General features: G+C 45.4%; 1 protein-coding gene across 1 annotated transcript in view; it reads left to right on the top strand.

Annotated features, from left to right (window-relative positions):
* The window catches only part of pcnx2 (pecanex 2), a gene marked incomplete at its 5' end in the record, with an annotated part of 36,139 nt that extends 27,390 nt beyond the window's left edge, over positions 1–8,749 (top strand). Inside the window, 9 exons of the mRNA XM_084141976.1 lie at positions 769–1,022; positions 1,578–1,811; positions 2,378–2,481; positions 3,443–3,587; positions 5,501–5,731; positions 6,032–6,306; positions 6,772–6,947; positions 7,408–7,841; positions 8,139–8,749. Coding sequence (XP_083998102.1) covers positions 769–1,022; positions 1,578–1,811; positions 2,378–2,481; positions 3,443–3,587; positions 5,501–5,731; positions 6,032–6,306; positions 6,772–6,947; positions 7,408–7,841; positions 8,139–8,309 — 2,024 coding nt within the window. The 3' untranslated portion in view covers positions 8,310–8,749. The remainder of the gene's footprint in view (positions 1–768; positions 1,023–1,577; positions 1,812–2,377; positions 2,482–3,442; positions 3,588–5,500; positions 5,732–6,031; positions 6,307–6,771; positions 6,948–7,407; positions 7,842–8,138) is intronic.
* Positions 8,750–18,345: the final 9,596 nt, after the last annotated feature.

Raw genomic sequence — 18,345 nt, 5'->3', positions numbered from 1 at the left:
CAGCTCTAGGAAGAGTCTTGGTGGTTCCAAACATCTTCCATTTAAGAATGATGGAGGCCACTGTGTTCTTGGGGACCTTCAATGCTGCAGAAATGTATTGGTACCCTTCCCCAGATCTGTGCCTCGACACAACCCTGTCTCAGAGCTCTACGGACAATTCCTTCATCCTCATGACTTGGTTTTTGCTCTGACATGCACTGTCAACTGTGGGACCTTTTATAGATAGGTGTGTTCCTTTCCAAATCATGTCCAATCAATTGAATTTACCACAGGTGGACTCCAATCAAGTTGTAGAAACATATCAAGGATGATCAATGGAAACAGGATGCACCTGAGCTCAATTTCGAGTCTCAAGCAAAGGGTCTGAATACTTATGTAAATAAGGTATTTCTGTTTTTTATTTTTAATACATTTGCAAAAATGTCTAAACCTGTTTTCGCTTCGTCATTATGGGGTATTGTGTGTAGATTGATGGAAACAATTATTTAATCAATTTTAGAATAAGGCTGTAACGTAACAAAATGTGGAAAAAGGGAGGGGGTCTGAATACTTTCCGAATGCACTGTACATCTATATACACACTCTACTGATATGGGAAATATCTTGACTGTGTTGAATGTTACATGTTTGATACATTTAATTTAATTCAGAAGTTATTCCATTTTTATTTGAAATTGTTTTATATAATAATCATAAGCCTTACATCTCTACCACAGACTTACAATCACCATTAACATGATGGTCTGTGCTCCTTCTCCTCCTCCCCAGGTACATACTGCCAGCAGAGGGAGGTAGAGGCCATCACTGAGGGGGTGGAGGAGGACGATGCCTGTTGCTGCTGTGAGCCGGGCCACCTGCCCCACGTCCTGTCCTGCAACGCGGCCTTCAACCTGCGATGGCTGGCCTGGGAGGTCACCACCACCAAGTACCTGCTGGAGGGCTACAGTATCAGCGAGAACAACGCTGCCACCATGCTGCAGGTGTACGACCTGCGCAAACTGCTCATCACCTACTATCTGAAGGTTTTAGACCTTTTTACTTCTTATGGAAATGTAACAGACAAAGGTTTTTGAATTTGAATTTAACCTATGATCTAAGCAGTATTATAAACTGAGTGGTTTGAGGCCTGAATGCTGATTGACTGAAAGTCGTGGTATATCAGACCATATACCACGGGTATGACACAAATTACTTGTTTACTGTTCTAATTATGTTGGTAACCAGATTATAATAGCAATAAGGCACCTCAGGGGTTTGTGATATATGGCCAATATACCACGATTAATGGCTGTATCTAGGCACTCCGCGTTGCGTCGTGCATAGGAACAGCCCTTAGCCATGGTATATTGACCATATACCACACCCCCTCAGGCCTTATTGCTTAATTATATTCACTTTTGTTTACTTTCACCATCTTTGTAATTCATTACCGGTTTTATTTCATAAGCAGTTCAATACGTTTCATCCCACGGTAAGTCTGAGCATCGTCTTATGCAAGCAAAAGGGAGTAGACCATAAAAAAATATATTTGAACCTCATCAATCTTCTGTTATTATTCCCTCTCGTTTCACTTCTAGAGCATAATCTACTACCTGATCCACTCTCTGAAGCTACAGGCGTGGATCAAGGATCCCTCTATCACGGAGGCTCTGGTGTCCTACACCAAGTGGCACCACATAGAGAGAGACCCAGCCGTGTTCAGCGTTAAGATAGACGAGGACTACGTTCACTGCCTCCAGGGTGTCACCAGGGCCAGCTTCTGTAACGTCTATCTGGAGTGGATCCAGTACTGTGCCAACAAAATGGAGGAGGTGAGTGGAGATGTGAGATTGCAATGAACAGTACAATCATGCATGTAGTCAAGAAAAACTCCAGTCCCCAGTCTAGGTCATTCTTTCTGGTCAGCTCATGTGGTTAGGAAAACTCCAGACCCAAGTCTAGTTAATTTTTCCTGGTCAGGAAAACTCCAGGCCCTCCAGGCCCAAGTCTAGTTCATTTTTCCTGTTCAGGAAAACTCTAGGAACTAGTTCATTTTTACATTTACATACATTTTACATTTTAGTCATTTAGCAGACGCTCTTATCCAGAGCGACTTACATGAGCAATTAGGGTTAAGTGCCTTGCTTAAGGGCACAGACAGATTTTTCACCTAGTCGGCTCGGGGATTAGAACCAGCGACCTTTCGGTTACTGGCACAACGCTCTTACCCACTAAGCTACCTGCCGCCTATTTTTCCTGATAAGGTGTGGTCAGGAAAAACTCCAGGGCCTTATCATGACATGCAATATGTCCCCATGTTGTACAGTTTGGTTTCCTTGCTGCTGGTCATTTCAGTGGATGTGAACACTGATGACCTTTGACCTTTGTGTTTTGCCAGCCTGTGGACTGTGACGAGGACTCCCCTCTGGTCACTCTGTGCTATGCCTTGTCTGTGCTGGGCAGGAGATCCTTGGGGACAGCATCTCACAACATGTCCAACAGGTAAACCTTCCATAGCTGTCAAATATTCATTCCTTTCATGTTAAATATGGGGTTTTATTACCCTCCAGGCATGGATGGTAAAAACACATCAATCCACACTAAGCTGTAGTTCCATTAAGATTCCATAAGGGGGCAGCTATGTCTCTCGTGTGGTCAGGTGCCACAAGGAAGGACCTCGGAAAATTACAATTGGCTCAGAACAATGCAGCACGGCTGGCCCTTAAATGTAAACGGAGAGCTAACATTAATAATATGCATGTAAATCTCTCATGGCTTAAAGTGGAGGAGAGATTGACTTCATCACTACTTGTTTTTGTAAGAAGTGTTGACATGCTGAACGCACCGAGGTGTCTGTTTAAACTACTATCACACGGTTCGGATACCCATGCATACCCCGGACACCCATGCAATCCCCAAGTCAAGAACAGACTATGGGAGGCGCACAGTACTACATAGAGCCATGACTATATGGAACTCTATTCCACATCAGGTAACTGATGCAATCAGTAGAATCAGATTTTAAAAACTGATACAAATACACCTTATGGAACAGCAGGTGAAGAGACACACACACACAGGAACAGACACGCATACGCACACACACGCTAGCACACGCCCTCTACACACACGTACATTGTAGTATTGTTGTATGGTGGTTTTATACATTTTGTATTGTAGATATGTAGTGGTGTAATAATGTTATATGATGTACTGTTTTATATTTTGTTTTATGTGTGATGTAAGTGCCTTAATGTGTTTGGACCCCAGGAAGAGTAGATACAAATACAGTGTAGTATCACAGTACACTGTATACAAGTACACTGTAGTATCACAGTACACTGTATACAAGTACACTGTAGTATCACAGTGGTACGCAAGTCTCTATAAACTCTAACCCTCTGTTTGCTATAATGTGATAAAAACCTTGACAATGGTCCCTTTCTCTGTCTCTCTAACTCAGTTTGGAGTCGTTCTTGTATGGGTTCAACACTCTGTTCAAAGGAGACTTCCGTATCGCCACTAAAGATGAGTGGGTGTTTACGGATATGGATCTGCTGCAGAAAGTGGTGGCCCCAGGTGTGAGGATGAGTCTCAAGCTCCATCAGGTATTCACAATAGCCAATCTTGAAGACAATAACATTTGCTCTCTTGCTCCCTTATTGAAGTAGGATATGTAGGTGACTGTACATTTAACCTTGAACTCTTCCTGTGCATTCTCAGTGGACTGTACATGTATCTATTAACTATGGTATCTTGCTGTACAGTGCCTTCAGAAAGTATTCACACCCCTTGACTTTTTCCACATTTTGTTGTGTTACAGACTGAATTTAAAATGGATTAAATTGAGATTTTTTGGTCACTGGCCTACACACAATACCCCATAATGTCAACATGGAATTATGTTTTTAGAAATGTTTACAAATTAATTTAAAATGAAAAGCTGAAATGTCTTCAGTCAATAAGTATTCAACTCCTTTGTTATGGCAAGCCTAAATTAGTAAACAGGAGTAAACATTTGCTTAACAAGTCACATAATAAGTTGAATGGACTGTGTGCACTAATAGTGTTTAACAAGATTTTTGACTAACTACCTCATCTCTGATCTGTAAGGTCCCTCAGTTGAACAGTGAATTTCAAACACAGATTCAACCACAAAGACCAGGGAGGTTTTCCAATGCCTCGCAAAGAAGGGCACCTATTGGTAGATTGTTTTGTTTTTTTAAAGCAGACATTGAATATCCCTTTGAGCATGGTGAAGTTATTAATTACACTTTGGATGGTGTATCAATACACCCAGTCACTACAAAGATACAGGCGTGCTTCCTAACTCAGTTGCCAGAGAGGAAGGAAACCGCTCAGGGATTTCATCATGAGGCCAATGGTGACTTTAAAACAGGTACAGAGTTTAATGGCTGCGATATGAGAACACTGAGGATGGATCAACAACATTGTAGTTACTCCACAATACTAACCCAAATGACAGAGTGAAAAGAAGGAAGCCTGTACAGAAAAAAAATATTCCAAAACATGCATCCTGTTTGTCCTGAAAACAAACTGTTATGTCTTTGGCAAATCCAATACAACACATTACTGAGTACCACTCTCCATGTTTTCAAGCATAGTGGTGGCTGCATCATGTTATGAGTATTATTGTAATCATTAAGGACTGGGGAGTTTTTCAGGAAAAAAAAAACAGAATGGCGCTAAGCACCAAATCTACACTGGAGTTTCTTACCAAGACAGTAAATGTTCCTGAGTGGCCGAGTTACAGTTTTAACTTAAATCTACTTGAAAATCTAGGGCAAGACCTGAACTTGGTTGTCTAGCAATGATCAGCAACCAATATGACAAAGCTTGAAGAATTTTGAAAAGAATAATGGGCAAATGTTGCACAATCCATGTGTGGAAAGCTCTTAGAGACTTATCCAGAAAGACTCGCAGCTGTAATTGCTGCCAAAGGTGATTCTAACATGTATTGGCTCAGGGGGTTGAATACTTATATATCTAATACAGTTTTTTTCTTCATATTGTTTTTTACAAATGTTATAATTTCTCTTCCACTTTGACATTACAGAATATTTTGTGTAGATTGTTGACAAAAAATTCAATTAAATCCATTTTAATCCCACTTTGTAACACAACAAAATGTGGAAAAAGTCAAGGGGTGTGAATACTTTCTGAAGGCACTTTACAGTAGGGCTGCAAAGATTTATTTATTTAGGCCAGGATGCATTGTCGATAAGTGCACTGACTGCACTTTGCTTTTAAAGGTTATTTACCCTTGAGCTGACATCTGCAGTGTTTACTGTGAATGTGATTCCCGCAAATGTCAGAGAAATTTAAAAGGAGCAATTCACGGGTAAAAGCTGCGGATGTCGGCTCAAGCGCAAATTACAGTAGAAAAGTTTTCGACAATGCTTTATTGAATCCTGTCCTTAAAGTGGTTCAGTAAATCCCTGAAATAAAGCTTTTACTTACGGCGGTTCTACTTACTGCTCTGTTCCTTGGTTGTTCTCAGGACCACTTCACATGTCTGGAGGAGACCGAGGAGCCAGCCATCTTGTACGAGGCCATTAGTAACTACAAGACCAGTCTGGTGATCTGCCATGAAAGTGACCCAGCCTGGAGGAAGGCGGTTCTGTCCAGCCGGGACACTCTTCTTACACTGAGACACATGGTGGACGACGGCACGGACGAGTACAAGATCATCATGCTCTACAAACGCCACCTCAGCTTCAAGGTCATAAAGGTGGGTGTGGGATGAATGGTGTACAGTAGGGTGAAGTTGCCCCTAGACACTGATCTAGGGTCAGTTTTGCATTTTCCCCATCAATGGTTAAAAAACTGAAGTAAGCAATATGGCAGTTTTTCTGGCACTGACTTCAGTGCCTTCAGAAAGTATTCACACCCCTTGACTTTTTCCACATGTTATTGTGTTACAAAGTGGGATTAAATTGATTTAATTGTAATTTTTTGTCAAAGTGGAAGTACAAATGTGTGTTGTGTATTCAGATGTCAGTAATACTACCCTCTTCATCCTCTCTTCTAGATAAATAAGGAGTGTGTAAGGGGCCTGTGGGCCGGCCAGCAGCAGGAGCTGGTGTTCTTGCGCAACCGCAACCCGGAGCGCGGCAGCATCCAGAACTCCAAGCAGGCCCTGCGAAACATGATCAACTCGTCGTGCGACCAGCCGCTGGGCTACCCCATGTACGTGTCCCCCCTCACCACCTCCTACATGGGCACCCACAAGCAGCTGAGGAGCATCTGGGGCGGCCCTCTCAGCCTGGACAGCATCAGGACCTGGCTCTTCTCCAAGTGGCTGCGGTGAGTGCTGGCTGCCAAGGGGAAACAGAAGGGTCTCCTTTATCAGCCAGTCTGCTAATGCTCTGCTCCCCTATGGATGGAATCCAATCAAGGCCTTTTCTGCTGTGACAGCACCACTCTTCCCAAACCCTATAGGGCTAAAGTGCTGCTACGTGTTTGGCTGCATCCAGAGCGATTGAAATAACTAACTGACCATTAGCATCTTCTGTTAGTCTAATAGAACTTTTATGTTTAGTGTGTGTATTGGGTGGAGGTACGGCTGCACTGTGTAAGCCTTTTATAGATCCATGCTTTCGATTGAGATTAGATGTAGATTTTTAAATCCAGATTCATTGCCCTTGAGTTAAATGTTTTTACAAAATGTTAATAGCGCTGTCGAAGGGCATAGAAAGGTAACATAGGCCTGTGTGTGTGTGTGTGTGTGTGTGTGTGTGTGTGTGTGTGTGTGTGTGTGTTGTGTTGCAGGGTGCGGAAGGATAACCTGACCAGTTGTAACAGTGGGGTGAACATGGAGGATGTGGACTGTGCAGGGGGCTCCTCTTCTCTGAGCCACAACCCAAACTCCATCACCTCCCAGAGCCTGAGTCTTTACCAGGCCAGGCCCAACAGGACCTCTCACGCCAATAGGCAGCACGCTGCAGGTTTGGTTCACCAGCTTTTCTCTACTGGAGATGCACACATATGCTCTCAACAAATGCAATACATAATATGTTTAAAGGGATGGTTCACCCAAGTTACTAATTTACATATTGGTTTCCTTACCATGAAAGCATTACACATCTAAGTAGAGTACATTGATGTGTCTTGCACAGCTATGTTCAGGGTTCTGCCATGTTAGGTTCTGCCAGCTATGTTCATGGTTCTGCCATGTTAGGTTCTGACAGCTATGTTCATGGTTCTGCCATGTTAGGTTCTGCCAGCTATGTTCATGGTTCTGCCATGTTAGGTTCTGCCAGCTATGTTCATGGTTCTGCCATGTTGGGTTCTGCCAGCTATGTTCATGGTTCTGCCATGTTAGGTTCTGCCAGCTATGTTCAGGGTTCTGTCATGTTAGGTTCTGACACTGACTGTGTCTTCTTGCCTTCATGTGCATCCATCCAGCCAGGAGAGAGTACCGGAGCCGCTCAGTGCAGCCCCAGAGCCAGCGGCCTCCAGTCACCAGCCAGTCAGGGCCCATCCTGGACAGCCAGCAGGTGTCAGCTTCGGCCAACGGCCTGGTACAGCGCCTCTCCAACAGCCAGCTGTCCTTCAACACCTCCATCGCCTCCATCTTCTCCCAGGTGCCGCGGCTCTCCACGGCCGGGGGCCAGCTGAGCTCCCAGCTCCAGGCTGCAGCCCACCACCGCTCAAGCCAGGTGTCCTCCTCCAGCTCCACCCTCAGCCTGCTGTTCGGCAAGAGGAGCTTCTCCAGCGGTCTGGTCATTTCCGGCCTGTCGGCGGCCGAGGGGGGCAACACCACGGACACGCAGTCGTCCAGCAGCGTCAACATCGCCATGGGTGGACCCTCCTGCCGGTCCACTAGCCGAGCCACACAGGTAGAAGTCAGAGCTCCAGCCCGATAACATATTTAGTAGCATTTATTAAGCTTAATTCATGAGACTAAATTAACGTTTAACTATGTTGTGGTTAACTATGTTAGCGTTTAATGTCAACAGTTGATTGAGGACACTTATCAGACATGGGTCAGAACCTTTAAATAAGTCAAATTCAAATTAGACAACATTTGCTTTTTAACTGGTACAATGCATCAGATTTCAGATTGTATTAAATCAATTTAATAAAATAATTAATAATTCATTAATACTTTTCTATCTGTTCTATGTTTCTCCCAGTGGACATCAGAGCCCTACGAGAGTATAGACGCAACCTACTCCAACACTCCCAATGGCGCGAAAGACAACAAGCCTTCAAGTGACAAATGCTGCACACAGGGCGCGGATAAGAGCCAGGAGGACACAACGACTTCTGAAACCCAGGAACTTCCAGAGCAAAAGACTATCTGAGACCACCAACACCTGCCTCACTCCGCAGCATGTTCAGCCCCAGGGTTCTGAATGTAAACAAAAATGTCTGTTGCTCGAGTGACAAAATAAACGGATACTTTTTTGTAAAAAAGAACACTCCTGCACCGTTCATTATCCTACGCCGGGAGGGTTGTCCAAGGGTTGTGAATTATGTGGTGTGTTAATAGTGTACTAAACTCATAAACACTTAACAAAATAAACACATTCAAAGGTTCAGTCGTGTTCAGAGTGTCGCTGGATCACTAGATTCATTTCATACTGTGGAGTAAATGTGGACAATAATCACAGATAATTTTAAGGATATATCTGGTGCATGAGATATGGACACCTTCCATGGACTGATGTTCATTTTTCACAATGTGCTCTGTACTAATAAAAAACCTAACAAATAGGTGCTTGAAACAAAAGTTTTGAGCGTGAATAAATTGGAAAATATTTGGTCATTTTCTAAAGGTTGTCTCAGGAGTGGAGACAGGAGAATGCAGACATTGGTTGGTGAGGTGCTGGCTGGGAAAGTAGAACACTTAAGCCTTTTCTCAATTGTGCAAAAGTAAGTCCTCTTCTCGACTCCTCCGTCTTCCTCTCCTCCGTGTCCCGGAAACTGATAATTGGTCGCCATATGTAGGAGAGTGTCAATTCGTTAATAGGTGAACGGAGGAGTTTGCTCCTCTCCTCGATTGCCGCCTCTGCGGAGGATTCTCGGGTGTATCCTACCGCAGTTGTTTTCTTGGAGGAGAAAAGCATGCATATGTTTAAAAACAACACTACATATCCTTTATGTATAGATAGTCTAGCACAACTCCATACATTTCTTTTTACCACATTAAAGGTCCAATGCAACTGTTTTTATTTCAATATCAAACCATTTCTAGGTAACAATTAAGTACCTCACTGTGATTATTTCCAATTAAAATGGTCAAAAAGAAACAAAAATAGCTTCTTAGCAAAGAGCAATTTCTCAAGCAAGAATTTTGCTAGGACTGTCTGTGAGTGGTCTGAGTGGAGAGAGGCAAACTGAAAACGAGCTGTTATTGGCAGAGAGGTATGGAACTCTCTTTCTTATTGGTCTATTAACTAATTCACTAAAAGCCCAGCAGCGTTACAGTTCTTGACACAAACCGGTGCGCCTGGCACCTACTACCATACCCCGTTCATAGGCACTTACAGTTGAAGTCGGAAGTTTACATACACCTTAGCCAAATACATTTAAACTCAGTTTTTCACAATTCCTGACATTTAATCCTAGTAACAATTCCCTGTCTTAGGTCAGTTAGGATCACCACTTTATTTTAAGAATGTGAAATGTCAGAATAATAGTAGAGAGAATTATTTATTTCAGCTTTTATTTCTTTCATCACATTCCCAGTGGGTCAGAAGTTTACATACACTCAATTAGTATTTGGTAGCATTGCCTTTACATTTTTTAACTTGGGTCAAACGTTTCGGGTAGCCTTCCACAAGCTTCCCACAATAAGTTGGGTGAATTTTGGCCCATTCCTCCTGACAGAGCAGGTGTAACTGAGTCAGGTTTGTAGGCCTCCTTGCTCGCACATGCTTTTTCAGTTCTGCCCACAAATGTTCTATAGGATTGAGGTCAGGGCTTTGTGATGGCCACTCCAATACCTTGACTTTGTTGTCCTTAAGCCATTTTGCCACAACTTTGGAAGTATGCTTGTCGTCATTGTCCATTTGGAAGACCCATTTGCGACCATGCTTTAACTTCCTGACTGATGTCTTGAGATGTTGATTCAATATATCCACATCATTTTCCTTCCTCATGATGCCATCTATTTTGTGAAGTGCACCAGTCCCTCCTGCAGCAAAGCACCCCCACGGCATGATGCTGCCACCTCCGTGCTTCACGGTTGGGATGGTGTTCTTCGGTTGCAAGCATCCCCCTTTTTCCTCCAAACATAACAATGGTCATTAAGGCCAAACAGTTCTATTTTTGTTTCATCAGACCAGAGGACATTTCTCCAAAAAGTATGATCGTTGTCCCCATGTGCAGTTGCAAACCGTAGTCTGGCTTTTTTATGGCGGTTTTGGAGCAGTGGCTTCTTCCTTGCTGAGTGGCCTTTCAGGTTATGTCGATATAGGACTTGTTTTACTGTGGATATAGATACTTTTGTACCCGTTTCCTCCAGCATCTTCACAAGGTCCTTTGCTGTTGTTCTGGGATTTATTTGCACTTTTCGCACCAAAGTACGTTCATCTCTAGGAGACAGAACGAGTCTCCTTCCATAGCTTTCACCTGGATTCACCTGGTCAGTCTATGTCATGAAAGAGCAGGTGTTCATAATGTTTTATACACTCAGTGCCTTCGGAAAGTATTCAGACCCATTTACTTTTTCCACATTTTGTTACGTTACACCCATATTCTAAAATTGATTAAATTGTTTTGCATAAATACCCCATAATGACGAAGCAACAACTGGTTTATAGAAATGTTAGCACATTTATTTAAAAAAATATTTAAAATAATCACATTTACATAAGTATTCAGACCCTTTACTCAGTACTTTGTTGAAGCACCTTTGGCAGCGATTACAGCCTCAAGTCTTCTTGGGTATGACGCTACAAGCTTGGCAGACCTTTATTTGGGGAGTTCCTCCCATTCTTCTCTGTAGATCCTCTCAAGCTCTGTCAGGTTGGATGGGGAGCGTCGCTGCACAGCTATTTTCAGGTCTCTCCAGAGATGTTTGATCGGGTTCAAGTCCGGGCTCTGGCTGGGCCACTCAAGGACATTCAGACTTGTCCCGAAGCCACTCCTGTGTTGTCTTGGCTGAGTGCTTAGGGTCGTTGTCCTGTTGGAAGGTGAACCTTCGCCCCTGTCTGAGATCCTGAGCAGGTTTTCATCAAGGATATCTCTGTACTTTGCTCCGTTCATCTTTGCCTTGATCCTGACAAGTCTCCCAGTCCCTGCTGCTGAAAAACATCCCCACAGCATGATGCTGCCACCACCATGCTTCACCGTAGGGATGGTGCCAGGTTTCCTCCAGACGTGACGCTGCACACTTAAGCAGACCAGGATCCAATTGGTCGGCCCCTGTGGATTGCTTGTTGTCTATTGTTAGCAAAGCATCCAGGTGTCACAAATTCAGCTGAGGCTGCCCCTCCTCCTTGCTCGGGCAGGTTTCGGCGTTCGTCGTCACCGGCTTACTAGCCACTACCGCTCCATTAATCATCACTCCATTTGTCTTGTCTTATCTTGTCTTGTCAATCACACACACCTGGTACTCATTCCCGCATTAGTCTGTGTATAAGTGTTCCCTCTGCCCCCTTGTCCTTTGTGAGTGATTGTTCATTGTGAGAGTAGGTAGCTCGGTTGAGCTACTCTTTCCTTGTATGTAGCCAAGGTGGATTTTTCCCTTGTGCTAGTTTCGTTTTGACGCTTGCTGCGCTTTATTCATGTACACTGAATAAACTCTGGATTTCTGTGTTATACCTCCTGCGCCTGACTCAGTCATTCACACCTCATCACAGAATCACTCACCTCTATGGAGTCAGCAGGAGAGGAGCGCATGCCTGGAATAGTGGCAAGGGTCCAGGAACATTCCACTATGCTGGCCAGCTTGGTGGAAGCGATGGATCGGGTTCTTCAGGTCGTCCAACGCCTGGAGAGAAGAGGAACCGATCCGTCGAGACCAGCTGGCCAACCGGATCCAGCCACCTACATCACAGCACCCGGAGGGATCCAGATATCTCGACCACGGGTGTTCGATGGGACGCCGGCTCTATGTCAGAGATTCCTTCTCCAACTGGAGCTGTACTGCTCCAGTGTCCGGCCGGCGCCATCAGATCGAGAGCAGGTGTCCTTCCTCATTTCCTGCATCTCGGGGAAAGCCCTGGAGTGGGCCAACGCGGTTTGGAGAGAAGGAGGAGCCGTGTTGGAGGAATACAGGTTCGCCCGCCTATTTCGGGCGGTTTTCGATCACCCGCCCGAGGGTCGAGAGGCGGGTGAGCAGCTGGTCCACTTGAGGCAGGGGACGAGGACAGTACAGGAGTTTGCGCTGGAGTTCCGGATTCTGGCAGCAGGATCCGGGTGGAACGAGCGGGCCCTGAACAACCAGTTCCACAGGTGTGGAAATGGAGGGCCACCGCATTGCAGCCGTGCGTAATTGGCCGACTCCAACCACGGTAAAGGAGGTGCAGCGCTTCCTTGGCTTCGCCAACTATTATCAGAGGTTTATCCGGGGCTTTGGCAAGGTCGCAGCTCCCATTACATCTCTGTTGAAGGGTGGGCAGTCCCGGCTCCGCTGGTGTGCTGAGGCTGACAGGGCCTTCAGTAACCGGAGGGAACTGTTCACCTCGGCCCCGGTACTGGCCCACCCCGATCCATCACTACCGTTCGGAGTGGAGGTGGATGCGTCCGAGGTTGGGATGGGAGCAGTCCTGTCTCAACGCTCGGGCACGCCACCCAAGCTCCGCCCCTGTGCGTTCTTCTCAAAGAAGCTCAGCCCGGCAGAGAAGAATTACGGCATTGGTGATCGGGAGCTGTTGGCTGTTGTCCGAGCTCTGACTGTGTGGAGACATTTGCTCGAGGGGGCGAAACACCCATTCCTCGTCTGGACGGACCACTGTAACCTGGAGTACATCCGGGCAGCGAGGAGGCTGACCACTAGCCTATTCTTCACCCGGTTTGATTTCACAATGTCATACATTCCGGGTACGAAGAACGTGAAGGCAGATGCACTGTCCTGGCTGTATGATACAGAGGAGAGGCCCAGAGACAATACCCCCATACTGCCAGACTCATGCATTGTGGCGCGGGAGTATGGGCGATGGACGTGGATATAGCGCAGGCATTACGCACAGATTCATCTCCCCCGCAGTGTCCAGCTGGGCTGCAGTACGTGCCTGCGCTTATCAGTGATCGTCTGATCTACTGGGCACACACGTCACCCTCCTCTGGTCACCCAGGTATCGGTCGTACAGTGCGCTGCCTGACGAAAAGTACTGGTGGCCTACCTTGGCTAAGGACGTGAGGGTGTATGTTTCCTTCTGCTCAGTGTGCGCCCAGAGTAAGGCACCTAGGCACCTCCCAGCGGGTAAGTTAAAACCTTTACCAGTTCCACAACGACCATGGTCTCATTTGAGTGTTGATTTTTTAACTGATCTGCCTCTCTCTCAAGGGAACACCACCATCCTGGTCGTTGTGGACCGCTTTTCGAAGGCCTGCCGCCTCCTTCCTCTGCCCGGTCTCCCCACGGCTCTGCAAACTGCGGAGGCCCTGTTTACACACGTCTTCCGGCACTACGGGGTACCAGAGGATATAGTGTCTGACCGAGGTCCCCAGTTCACGTCAAAAGTCTGGAAGGCGTTCATGGAATGTCTGGGAGTCTCGGTCAGCCTGACCTCTGGGTTCCACCCTGACAGTAATGAGCAGGTGGAATGGGTAAATCAGGATGTGGGTAGGTTCCTGAGGTCCTATTGCCAGGACCGGCCGGGGGAGTGGTCGGTGTTCCTTTTTTTTTCTTCTTTTTTTTTGGGGGGGTAGATCAGCTTAATATTATTCTGCCATATTCTGCCATGGGCAGAATATTCCCAGAACTCTCTCCGCCACTCCTCTACAAACCTAACACCATTTCAGTGTGTTTTAGGTTATCAACCGGTTCTGGCACCGTGGCACCAGAGCCAGACCGAAGCTCCTGCAGTGGATGACTGGTTTCGGCGCGTGGAGGAGACGTGGAACGCTGCCCATGTTCACCTCCAACGTGCCATGCGTCGTCAGAAGGCCAACGCTGACCGTCACCGCAGTGAGGCCCCCGTCTTTGTACCAGGGGATCGGGTCTGGCTCTCGACCCGGAATCTGCCCCTCTGCCTGCCCTGCCGGAAGCTGAGCCCGCGGTTTGTAGGGCCGTTCAAAGTCCTGAGGAGAATCAACAAGGTCACATATAGGTTTTACTCCCCCCTGATTAGCGTATTAACCCCTCGTTTCATGTGTCTCTCCTCAGGCCGGTGGTGGCTGGTCCGCTCCAGGAGTCTGAGGTGCGGGAGGTCCCTCCACCTCCTTTGGACATTGAGGGGGCGCCGGCGTACTCTGTCCGTTCCATACTGGATTCGAGGTGCCGGGTGGGGGGCCTTCAGTACCTCGTGGAGTGGGAAGGGTACGGTCCGGAGGAACGGTGCTGGGTCCCGGTGAGGGATATCCTTGATCCCTCTCTGTTGAGGGACTTCCATCGTCGCCATCCGACTCACCCTGCTCCGCGTCCTCCTGGCCGTCCCCGAGGCCGGTGTCGGCGCGCTGCTGGAGCTGCGCGTCAAGGGGGGGTACTGTCATGAATTCAGCCAAGGCTGCCCCTCCTCCTTGCTCGGGCAGGTTTCGAAGTTCGTCGTCACTGGCTTACTAGCCACTACCGCTCCATTTATCATCACTCCATTTGTCTTGTCTTGTCTTGTCATGTCTTGTCAATCACACACACCTGGTACTCATTCCCGCATTAGTCTGTGTATAAGTGTCTGCCCCCTTGTCCTTTGTGAGTGATTGTTCATTGTGAGAGTGAGTAGCTTGGTTGAGCTACTCTTTCCTTGTATGTAGCCAAGGTGGATTGTTCCCTTGTGCTAGTTTCGTTTTGACGCTTGCTGCGCTTTATTCATGTACACTGAATAAACTCTGGATTTCTGTGTTTTACCTCCTCCGTCATTCACACCTCATCACACCAGGACATATTTTTCTGTACATTTCTCTGATCATTCAGCAACTTCCCCTAACAGCATCAAGTCCAATATCATTGTGAATAGGCTTAGAAGCTATTTCAAAGAGATAGCCCGCTGAAACAAAATGGTGATTAAATGGATCAATGATCGCATTTTTTCCCGTAATGAGGCCAGTGTCTGAATTAATTTGCTGTGGCAGAGAGGAGGAAGTAGAACCCTTCAGGGATTTTACAGTTTTCCAGAATTTAGCAGGGTTCCCATTACAATCCGAAAGAGCGGTTACATAATAATCGGATTTAGCCTTTCTGATTTGTCTTACACAATGATTCCTCAGTTGCTTAAAAGCTTGCCAGTCCGGGCCTAAGCCTGCAATCCTGGCCTTGACCAAGCATCATCTCTTTTATGAATGACTTCTGATCATTCCGGACCTTTAATCATCTACGTCTGCAGGTAATCTAATTATCATGATTCACAGGTACTGGCATGCAACTCCACAGCTGTTCTTGTTCTCATTCCTATAGGTCCATTGCTCTTATACAACAGGCTTATAGACAAAGGTATCCCTGGTGTAAAAGTAAGCAAATGACATGTTGTTTTTATGCAATAGCCTTGTGTGTGTACTGCGTACTGACAAATAAACAATCGAATGCAGGGTTTTTCCGCTTTCAATTTTTTGCAGGGCAGCTATTGAGACAGAACTTAACTCGAGCACAACTCAAGTTGTTTTGTTTATCACGACAATATGACTTAAATTCATTCAATTTATGTTTAATCAAGGAACATTTGCTTGAAAATCCCCTAGGAGTTAAAAGAAAAAAAGTGTGCTTAACAATTATCATTGCACAGAGGGAGATTTATGCGATTTAACAAACGTATCATAGTCTTACTCTGTAATTACAGAAAATGAACAAGCATTTACACAAATGTGGGTTCTGCTGTTTTGTTTAACTATATATTCTGTATAATGAAAGCTGCTACTAAATCAGCTTGTTGTAAGTAAACCAAGTGATCTACCCAATTGCATAGAATATGAAAGTGCCTTTGATATTTGCCAAACAAAGTGACTGAGATCCTCAATTCGTCAGCTTGCGTTATCATCTAAGCTCTGACCTGCTTGTTATGGCATCCAACAATGTTATTGCTCTCTCTCTAACCTCGCTCATTTGCTCCCCTATTCTCCTAACATCTGTCAGCTGGCTCTTCACATTGGCATCCCACATCTCATGATGCTTCTGAACTGTTTATTCATGAGCCATCCTTAGCCATGTTTCTCCATTCTAAACGACAGCCAAATTTGGCCCTGTATGAGAGAGAGAGAGATTTAACCTGCATGTTTAACATTCAGAGCTCTGTGAGAAGGTGTGATAGTCGTGGCAGCGTGCAATTAAGTTGTCTCAGTGATGTTAAAAAGGCGACTCAAAGTATTAGTGCAGACAAAATATTAGAGTTGAATGAGATAAGTTCACAGAAATGTGATACGATAAAGTATGATTTAGGATTGTTTTTTGAGTCACGGTGGAGCACGTGTCATGTCTGACTAGATTTCCCTGTCTATTCCCTATATTGTGCACTACTTTTGACCAGAGCCCTGGGCCCGTATACAAAAATCTCTCAGAGTAGGAGTGCTGATCAAGGATCAGCTTTGTGTTGTAAATCATAATGAATAAGATTATATGGACAGGTTGGGACCTGATCAGCACTCCTACTCTGAGACACTTTGTGGATACAGGCCCTGGTCAAAAGTAGGGAATTGGGTGCCATTTGGGATGCAACCCTATGTAGCAATATGTAGGGAATAGGGTGCCATTTGGGACGCAACTCAGGAGGGTTAAGCAGTGTTTTCAGACGCTCGCTTCTCGGCTCGGGAAATTGATGTATTTTCTCTCAATGCTTTAACATCCTTTAACCATTTTTTTAAAGGGAGCATGATTATCCACAATAGTATTGAAGACATCTGCAAAAAGGCTTGAAGCTAAATCAGGTTCAGGGATAGCTGAAATACAATCAAGGTCACTAAAATAAAGATCATGTAAAAAAAAAAGCCTGTTCACTTAAGTTTTTTAAGTTCCTCTTTGTGATGACACAAGGCTTCGATTTTTGTATTCTTACATCTCTACCACAAACAACTGGGCAATGGTCACTAATGTCTTGGGTGAAGACACCAGAATAAACATATTCTCTGGAGTATTTCTTAAAATAAGATAAATCAGAGTTGACTTTGAAGGATCTTTAGGGTTGGGCAGTGTAGGCTTAGTCACTAGCTGGGTTAGGTTTAGATCATTACACATGTCTTTTAAATTGTCTGAAGCCTGCATTTCCCAATCATAATTTAGGTCACCCAGGATAATAACTTCTGATGTAGTAAAAGAAGACAACAAACTAGTTAATTCCTCGAGTGCACAAAGGTTAGCTGAGGGAGGACGGTAGACCCCTATAACAGTTCAAATTAATGGGTACAAGATTACAACTGACTACACCCCTGGCAGTATAGACAACAGTACAATGATAACGCTTAGAAAGGATGGGTGGAATTACCTGAGCTGGGCTTGGTCTGTCTCCGAGTCAATATCTTAACGCGGCCTTGAAATGTGAAGAGAGGGTCCAAGCTCCTAGATGGTTTGGGTGGAATCCATCATCTTCTGTTTTGCAAAAAGTGTCCCAGCAACGGCACGGGACTAGAGATAATCGGCTGCTTTTCAGAGCCTTTCAGGGTGTTGACCAGCTTAATAAAAACCTGTTTCATTAGCTCTGATTCACCCTTTTGATATCATTTGATCCCAAATGCACTACGGCAGCTGCAGCTGATGTAGGACAGACATAAGAAATCCTGTGATATCCTTCACCGTAGCCCCCGGGTAGCACAGGGTTTTTTGCTCCAGGAACCGAGATGTGCCTCACCATGGAGCTACCAATAATGATGGCTGGAGGAAGGTGAGTGGCTGTGGACGGGAGATGGGGGACCAATCTGGCTTTAGGAAATCCCATTCCACCGACACTTGCCTAATATATCTAACTGACCACATCAGGAAGGAAGTGGACGGAGGGACATTTTGTGGTATAGTTATGTTAGATCTTCAAGGCGTTTGATACAGTGGATCATGATATTCTGTTAATCAAACTAAGAGCCATGGGCTTTAACAACTTAGCAAATGGGTTAGCTCTTATCTGCAAGGAAGAAAACAGATGGTGGATGTAGACGGGACCCTCTCTAAACCCAAAATCCTGAACTGTGGGGTACCCCAAGGGAGTGTGCTGGGTCCACTTTTCTTTCTATTGTATATAAATGATCTGAAATCTGCCTGTACATGTGACCTTTTCCACTATGCAAATTATTCTGCACTGTTGGTTTCCCACAAAG

This window comes from Coregonus lavaretus (genome assembly GCF_964263955.1).
Source record: "Coregonus lavaretus genome assembly, chromosome: 25".
Classification (NCBI taxonomy): Eukaryota; Metazoa; Chordata; class Actinopteri; order Salmoniformes; family Salmonidae; genus Coregonus; species Coregonus lavaretus.
Note: the sequence above shows the minus strand (reverse complement) of the source record. Positions and strands in the feature narration are given on the sequence as shown.